This window comes from Halyomorpha halys, unplaced genomic scaffold (assembly GCF_000696795.3).
Source record: "Halyomorpha halys isolate HHAL.00 unplaced genomic scaffold, Hhal_1.1 Scaffold173.1, whole genome shotgun sequence".
Taxonomy (NCBI): domain Eukaryota; kingdom Metazoa; phylum Arthropoda; class Insecta; order Hemiptera; family Pentatomidae; genus Halyomorpha; species Halyomorpha halys.
The window spans coordinates 93,415-102,822 of record NW_027108878.1 but is presented as its reverse complement, the minus strand read 5'-3'; the positions used below and the strand labels follow the sequence as shown (position 1 = coordinate 102,822).

Genomic DNA, 9,408 nt, shown 5'->3' with positions numbered 1-9,408 from the left:
CTTCATCTCTGCACTCCTGGTACCTGCGCCTGGCCCTATAGTACTCTCTCTTCAGTGCGTCAGGGCCGGCGTCCTCCATGGGACCGGACGTGCTCTCGCCCTGCGGCGCTGAAGGGTAATATTGGCCGCTTGGGTGATGGCGCCGGTCAGGGTTGCCACTCTGTGGTCAATTCCTGACTCTTCCTCCATTGGCGCCACCTCCTCCCATTCTCTATCCACCAATATCCCCTCCAGTTCACTAGAGAAGGCTCTCCAGTTCGCCGATTGGGTCACAAAGCCCCTTTCCTCCTCATGGGCTCCGCCTTCCTCCTCCACTACACTGAAGGCTATGACCCGGTGGTCGGAGCTCGTGTCAGACCTTAGGGCCCAGTCAGCTATTCGCCTCGCCATGGGAGCCGTGGCCAGTGTCACGTCTATCCAACTCTGGCCCCTCGCACCCACGAATGTGGGGTCAGAGGGCTCATTCATAACGACGAGCTGACACCTAGCCGCACTCTCTTCTATCAGTCTCCCTCTGGCGTGTATGCTAACCGAACCCTAGGCCGTGCTCCTCGAGTTGGTGTCGGAACAGACTACCGCATTACAGTACTTGAGTACGACAGCCTCCACAGCAGCGATACTATCGTTGATGTCTTCGTTGTTCCTTCTAGGTGGCATGCACGACGAAACAAGGGCGAAGGAGATCCTTCCCCACCTCACGTAACATGCCACCTGATCTGCCGTGGTGAATTGCTTCAGTTCCATAACGTCGAGGGAGGGATTAACTATCACGATCGCCGTTCTAGGCCTCCTCTCACCAATGCCCAAATCGACCACCCTCGACGCCACACAAAACCCTGTAACCACATTGTTGCGACAACATGGTTCCTGGATTACCATGATGTTGACCTTTCGGGCGAGAGTCCTAAGTTCGTCCGCGACCACTCGTCTTGGGCCCGGAACCGCCCTATACACCTCTTCATCCTCGCTTGAGTCCTCTGTCATGTTCCTGCCCCGGCATATGGGGTTGTCACTCCCTTTCAGGTGCATTGGAGCCGGGGCAGCGTCATGACATTTTGGTGGCTCCTGTTTACTTTTGGTGTCTTGCCGCTTGGTTGGTGTCTTCTTACGTGGTTTGGTCTCGCTGACCCTTTCAGAGGTAGGAGACACCTCACTCCCACGTCTGGGTATGAGTTCTGGCAACTCCCGACTGTGCCAGAATTCATAGACCGTAGGCACATCAAATTCTTTGATGGGCTGAAAGCCTGTGCCAATCCACTGTTCCGTGAAATCACCCCTCTACCAAGATCTGGGAGGTGGCAGAGCACTGTTCCCTTGGTCGATGTTCTCGCCTCGGGAGGGACTTCTGGCTCTACAGCCTGAAGTCATCACTTCATCAACGCCAGCTGGAATAGCCTCTCCCTATTCCTAGTAAGCTCACGGCGTCATGCTGATCATCGATGACACCGCCTTCAGCGGACCCGCCAGCCTTTCTTATAATGCCACACTGGCAAAACAAGATGTATTATTTCGCCTACCTATATACATTCTTATTTTTTTCTAGGAGGTCAGAGAAATAAAAAAAAAAAAAAAAAGTCTTTTACTTAAGAGGCCAGTCCTTTGTTTCACTGCTATCCTATTGAGAAAATAAAAAACGTCTGAGAGGTATCAAAATTAATGTTATTTAAATCTTTGTAATGTGTGGGTAAATGTAATAATTAGGACTTTAAAATTTTAATATTATTGTAGGCTACTATTTTTGTAATAGATATTATAAACTTATAATATTAACAATATTACGGAATTTATTCATTTTCTTCTATATGTCCTTTACTCCCCCTGCTCAAAAAAAAAAATAAAACATAGTATTAGTAGTAAACTCCAAGGATTTCATTTGTGGCATTGAATACTTGAGGAAAACACAAGATGGAAGTCAGGTTTTCAATTTTTGAGAGTATCAAAACGTTATACTGGTTTTTAAAATTATCAATTTTAAAGAAATTATGACTATACAAAGAAAAACACATAAGTTATAGTATATTCTAGGATTCAATGTTTATTACATATAATGTTACCTTAATTTCAGTTGTACATAATTTGTCTTTTGAGTTGATTTCAAGAATCTTTTAGAGCTACTTATATTAGTTATAAAGTTATTTAGTTATATAGCTAAAAAATTCATAATACTTATGAAAAACAGAGCATACATATATACAAATACCTTAGATATGTTTGAAATGTTGAATCAGCCCACATGTTGTCTTCTGGAAGTTGAGGATTCCGAATACCATTTTTGTATTTATACTGAATTGAGTTGTTACACAAGTGTACTGACTCATGCACGTTGGTGAGACTGAACTGCTGAGAGCAAAATCGAAGGTAGCATTCACTGTTGATTTTATACTTCATGAGTTATTTTTACTTATTAATATCAATCACCAAAGTTAACATTAAATGCACTTACTTATACATCCATATAACCAAAGGGTATACACTGGTAATTAGAAACCATTGTCTCACGTCAAATTTTGTCTGGTAAATCAGCAGTGGATTCTCTAAAAAGTTGTCTTTATTTTTTATCAGAAAATTAAAAGTAACAATAATAAAAAAAAGAACATAAGTATTAATATTCACTTCCTAAAAAGAATTATGTTATAACATCTATACATGATTTTTTATTTTGTGTATATATAAAATATGTGTAATTTCAAATAATGTTAACCAATATTTATCAGGCTCCTTATCTAAAGACTTCACCCGATCTTTTTCTTCATTGTCTTCTGTTTAGTACATTATTTAGCACATCCCCTTTACATAACTTTAACCTCCAATTGGCAAGAGAAAAGGATCCTTTTTTTTTATACTTATAGAAATTATTTGTAGTCTTCCTATTCCACCATAAGTTTTCCCTTCAGTACGAAATTAAAACGTTATACTACTATAATGTAATTTTTTTTCAAGAACAAAGGCCTTTGTTCTCGGAGAAATCAAAGGATTATTCTCCAGCCTTTGTCTTGGGGATACTTATGGATTATTCATATCAGGTACTAAATATTATTAACTTTAATCAGTGTACAACATGTAAAGTATGGTATATCCATAGTGTGGTTCTACCATAGACTATAATTAGTGCAACATTAGGCTAAAAAACTCCGTTCCGCTGTGTTCACTAAGTGTTCCGTTTAAATATTGAACATTCGTTACAAACCGTAACTTTCAATGACTATAAAAGCAAGTAATTAAAATTGTGAAATCAGTGAAATGCCCCGAACTTTTTGATTTGTCGTCGGCCTATATACTCCGGCACAGTGGGGAGTTGGAGCTCTTCTAGGATGACTCTGTTCTTCGCTCCCTCGAGCGTGGTTTCCCGGACAATCTTTCAGAGGACAGATCCCTGGAAGCCCTACAGTCGATTCAATGTGGTTTTGTAGAGGTGTCTCATAAGTGGGGCACCGTGGAGCAAGATAGGTCGTATGACGGATTTATAAATCTGCAGTTTCAGTCATGATCGTTGTACGGGTCGGCGGGAGCTTTTTGAGTCCTGCACCCACCACCACCTGCGGGGTACCTCAGAGGTCGGTGCTAGGACCAATATTATTTGTGCTCTTCACAGCTCCAGTGGTATCAATACAGCATCCGAAGGGGGTGGTTGCTGCATATACGGATGATATCGGCATCTACGCCTCCAGAGTTCCATAAGGGGCGGTCCTGTCTCCCTTCCTCTTCCTCGTATACTGCGGATGTCATGAGACAAAACTAGAACATTGCAACAATTGCCGCTTTCGTAGTTGACACCGCGATTTATAGTAGCAGCACCAGCGCCCAGAATGCCCACAAGCGGGCGAAGAAAACATGCCAGGAGATAAGTTGAAAAACTACATCATCCAGATAACCCGGCAAAAACAGATTGCATAATGTTGAGGGGAGAAACCAGACTACCTTGCATGCTCCAAGTGGCATATACCGCACTAAGACCTTCAAAATCCATAGTATATCTGGGCATCAATTTGGATCGCTACATGAAAATCAAACGAGTCCACCTCAGATCATACCGGCTCAAATTTCAAATATATAAAAGTATACTGACACCAGCACTCCTGAATGGTGCTCCGCTCTTCACCCATCTCTGAGAAGGGACACAGCGCCATCTATAACGATTCCAGGAGACTGTGTTGCGGAAGATTGTACGGCCAACATCGGTAAACAAGACGGAACAACTCCACTGTGCTTGAATTCATCCAACGAAGGTACATAAAGTTCTTCGACTCACACCAAATAAGTCCACTGTTCAGGACCTTTACACCAGTGCCCCCTCCGGTGCGTTGGCAACAAACAAGGATCCTGTAGAAATCATAAACGACGTACCAGGTCACGTATTTAGGTATTAAATTTTTAGGTTGAGTTTCAAATAAATTTTAAAAGCAATGTGTGCCTCAGCACATTATAAATTTCATAGAGCGCCTACTACAACAAAATTACAACCCCAGAAACTCCTTAAAATGTAGGCCACTAATGAAGAACGAGACAGTGTGGAAATCGAAATATATATTGGTATTTATAACTTACGAGCACTTGGACTGAAAGGCTTGAAGAAAAATGAAAAGAGGGAACAGAATTAAACCGCACGCTTACTAGAAAGATACTGCTTTATTATCTCTATGATGCTTCTTATAGACATTATTGAGGTTAGGATTAGTGTTGTATACAGGCCTTGTCCAACCATAACTCCCCCTACCAGTTTATGAACATGCCTCATAAACTCCAAAAAGATAACAAAACAAAACACAAAAAAAAAAACTAAAGACAAACTAATATATACACAAAAAACGAAAACTAAAAAAATACACTTTTTATCAACTAAAATTAACACTTGAACAATTTAAAAACTAATAAAACTTGTCACTCCGTTCTTCTTACCATAAAACTTATAAACACTAGCGATAAAACTTATGTATGCAAAAAAAAACTTTTACATAGATGAGAAAACTCCAGATCCTATTGACTATTCATTATGGGGAACTTTAGTTGTTCTATGTGGACCGTCCTTCGTTTTTTTGGTTCTTTAATACTCTCTATTGTTACTATATTGTGCTCTCTAATTATAATCACCCTGAATGGCCCCTCATACCTTTGCGGTTCCTTACCCCTGTTAGAGCTCACTCTACGGTAAACCACTGTCCCAATACCAATTTTCCCCACAATGTCACGTACACCCTCGTTATGTCGCGCCACGCGTTTGGCTTTTTCCTTTTTGATTATCTCTCTCACTTTGTCCCACGTTTTTCTCAGTGCCATCCCGTTACCGACGATCTCCTCTCCGTCCATCACCATGTTTCTATAATCGCGTTCGCGCCCTCTAAGTCCGAACAGAATTTCGAATGGAGCGAATCCCGTTACCGTATGCACGGAGTGGTTATAGGCTGCTATAGCTCTTATCGTAGCCTCGTCTGGTTCCAGGCCCTTATCTATCACTTTGCTAAAGAGGTCAATCACCGTAACCCACTTGTAGCCTCTCCAGGTGAAAGTGTCTATTTGTAATTCTACTAACGGTGTGTTCGCCGTCGGTGTCTCCTCTTGTGTCGCCTTGGGTGGGTGTCGGTCGTATTTGGTGCTGAGGTACACCTCACAGTTGCCGATTATCCCCTGAATCGTTTTCCGCATATTCCACCAGAAATATTTCCGTCGCAGGGCTTGGTAGGTCTCATTCAAGCCTCGGTGATTGGTCTTCCCTTGGTGGTATGCCAATGTGACCTCCCTCTGTTGATCTCTGTCCTGAACGGTTTCCACCATTATTAGGCAACGAACGAAGTTTCGATCCATTCCGATTTTCTCCAATCTCCATAGGCGTTTCATCTTCTCCCAAACCACTCCATTCCGTATAGATGATATCATGTTCGCCCCGGTTTGGATGCATCTTTCAGCGCTCGGCAGATCTCATCATTCCTGACACCCGGTGTCGACCAAATAGTGGTGATCGAGGTCTTTTCATATTCAGCGAAGTCCATCTTCTGGATCCGGAAGTTCTAGTCTTCCAAATTATTTGGTGTGATTTATCGTTCACCACCTCCTCTAGCTTTTCCATCTCCGTTTGTATTCCCTCAGTGGATCTTTCGTTCTCGGATGATGGCCCATGGTCGTTACCCGTCGTGCTTTGCGTTTCTTCTTCCCCTGGCGTCCATTCTCGCAAAAACTGTCTCGCCTCTCCTAACGTCTGTGGTTGTTCCTCGTCTATTGCATTTACGGTGATCGCGCGGGATAACCAGTCAGCGACTACATTTTCTTTTCCTGGTTTGTACTGGATTACGATGTTGTACTGGTTGAGCAGTTCCTTCCATCTGGTGACCCTAGCTGAGGACTCTTTAAGCTTTCCAACCCATTGAAGCGGTCTGTGATCTGTATGTACCCGGAATTTCCTCCCGAAAACATAGGGGAGAAAATGTTCTACCGCCCACACAATACCTAACAGTTCTCGCTCAAGTGCGCTGTACCTTGTCTCAGCATCTGTTAACCGCCTGCTAGCGTACGCCACCGGTCGCTCTCCACCCTCACAATCCTGCGACAGTACCGCCCCCAACGCGTACTCACTTGCGTCCGTGGTGATGATAAATGTATGTTCAAAGTCCGGGAATGCCAACACCGGTTCCTTCTGAAGCGCCTCCATGCATTTTCTAATGTTTTCCACCATATTGGGCGTCACCTGCACCCTATTTCCCTTTTTCAGAAGGTTGTTCATGGGTACCGGATACCTGGCCATCGCCCGTACGAACCGTCTATAGTAATTCAGAGCGCCCAACAATCTCCTGATTCCCTTAGCATCTGTTGGAATCGCCATTTTCCTGATCGCTTCTACCTTATTTGCGTCTGGCCTGACTCCCTGTTCCGATATTGTGCGTCCCAAAAAATTTATCTGATTTCTACCCAATATCGATTTATCGCACGATAACTTTAACCCGAATTTCCGGATCTGTTCGAACAACTTGCGCAAGTGGGACACATGTTCTTCCTCCGTTTTTCTAAAAACGAGCAGGTCGTCCATGTATACCTGGCACATGGACTCGTCGGTTCCCCGTAAAAATTCGTCCATCAATCGTTGGAAGGTAATTGGGGCATTCTTCAGTCCGAAGGGCATCTTCGTAAATTCGTAATGCCCCCTTTCGAATGTAAAAGCTGTCTTGTGCTGATCCTCCGGGTGCATCTTGATTTAGTGGTAGCCGTCCTTCAGATCTAAAGTACTAAAGTTCGTTGCCCCATCCAGTCTATCTAAGATATCTTCTAGTCGCGGTATCGGGCATCTCTCGTCTACCGTGTTCTCATTAAGGCCCCGGTAATCAATTACTACCCTATATTTTTCTCCCTTGTCTCCCGGCGTGCCCTTCTTCCGCACTGCCCATAGGGGGCTGTTGTATGGGGAGGTACTATCTATGATGATACCCTGTTTTTTCAGGTTATCTAACTCTTCCCGAATATGCTGTCTAAGCGCTCCTCTCTTTTACGTAAGTAATTTCATCTTGTTTCAGGGGGATTTAGTGCATTGTTTGTCCAGTCACCCACAGTAACTCTCCCTCCTTGAAGGAAATATCTGCATATTTGTCCTTTATTTCCTGTCTCCAATTACTCCCCCCTCCTTGGTTCGCACCTATCCGTTTGGCTTCTCTCTTTCGAAGCTCGAGACACCGATATCTCCTCTTCCTCAACCGAATCGTCCACAGGCCCTTGTTATTCCTAATCCCCGCACTTGCCTTTCCCAATAGATCGCAACCTATAATAGCCTGATATTGACGGTGTATTTTCTCCACGATAGTAACCCTCAATACCCCTTCTTCGATCCCCCATTCCCGTAAATCAATGCCCGCCTCCCCTTCTACTCTACAGGGCCCACCCAGGGTGATTAATTGACAATGACATACCTGAAGTTTTCTCTCACCGCCGCTCAGGTTCCTCAGCGCCTCCCGGCACAGGATGGTGTGGGAGCTCCCCGTGTCCACGAGGCATCTCACGCCGCTCACCTTGATGATAGGCAGACCGCTGATCTCTCCTTCGATATTGAAAACCTCTAATGCGTGGCCGCCCCTCTCCTGGCACCCAACTCAACTCTCTTGCCTTGGTCTCCTTCCCTCACTTACTCGGCGCCATCTGCTGCTTGGAGGTTTATTGCTCCGTCCTCCTCTTCCTTCCCCCTCTGTTCCTGAGGCCTGAAGTTTCACTAGAAGACTCACTAGGTCTATAGTCCTCCCGTCTTTTCCGCCGTATCCGCTGGAAATTTATTTCCATCGGTTCCCCTGGTCCCGTCTCTGCCCTTTTGTACATATAAGGGCACTGTCGTGCTATATGGCCTTCATTGCCGCACTCAAAGCACCTAGTGAGGGGGGGGGCATTGGGCCACCAGGTGTCCTACTTTTCCGCACCTATGGCACTTCCTGTCTTCTTTCCCTCCTCCATTACGTATTCTGCCCTGGTTCGGCCGCCTTTCTCTACCCGCGCCTCTATCTTTACCACTATCCTTGGGTTCTCTTCTCTTCCATGATGTTGATGGATTCCTTGTGTGGTGGTACGGTACTCTGTTCCATCCTCCATCATCGACATCCATCCTTGCATCCTCCTCTCTAGCGCTCGCGTCGATCATGTCTTGAGCACATTCCACGAAAGTGCGGTCCCGTGGTAAACCTTCTCTTTTATTCGTCTCCTTAGCTAGTTGCACCTTCATTATGGAATCGATAAAATTCATCTTCCAACTGACAACATCTGCTCCAAGAGTCTCTCTCATCTTTTCTGTGGTCAGATTAAACTGTCCTAACAGCGTGGCTGCGTACTGTCCGTTATACTTGCCTTGCTTTCTCCTCTCCCGCAGCATGTAGAAAATGTCTTCCTCCGGGGACCATCTGCCTACTCCATAGGCCTTCTTTAATCTTTCCTTCACTACTGGCCATGCTGTTTCCTCATCTGCCTGATTATGATTCAAAACATTTCGCTTGACCCGGCATATGAGTGCTGCCTTGAGGGAAATCGCGTCATTGTTGTCCAGCAATTCCTCTGAGACCTTGGCTGCCAACCTCTCCATGATGCGATCTTCACCTTTAATAAAGTGATTTAACTCACCAATTTCGCCTGAGAACCGCTCCAAGTCTGAGATGGCTTTTATAATATCCTGAGAGGTCACTGCTCTCACTTTCGTTTAAGCCAACATATTGGCGTGAGCAGCCGCGATAGTGGTCTCTGGTAGTGGGGGTAGCGCTGGAACCGCCGCAGGAACTCCAGGAGCCTGTTGCGCCACCGGGATCTGTAGCACTGGCTGCCTCAATGCGGGCTGTTGTGGTGGCTGACCATCAACATTAACCATCTTGTTCAGTAAAAAGATAAGAAAGCCGGAGGAAAAAAGAAAAAGAAAAAAAAATCCCGGATGTGAGAACAGTAAAAAAAAAAAAATATATA

The 9,408-nt window shown here is 44.6% G+C and overlaps 1 protein-coding gene across 1 annotated transcript in view; it reads right to left on the bottom strand.

Moving 5' to 3' along the window:
* The window catches only part of LOC106679052 (tubulin polyglutamylase TTLL5), a 42,482-nt gene that overhangs the window by 10,333 nt on the left and 22,741 nt on the right, over nucleotides 1-9,408 (bottom strand). The window contains exons 9-10 of the mRNA XM_014417973.2: nucleotides 2,444-2,534; nucleotides 2,201-2,368 (exon numbers count right to left, since the gene is read on the bottom strand). Of these exons, the coding sequence (XP_014273459.2) occupies nucleotides 2,201-2,368; nucleotides 2,444-2,534 (259 nt within the window). The remainder of the gene's footprint in view (nucleotides 1-2,200; nucleotides 2,369-2,443; nucleotides 2,535-9,408) is intronic.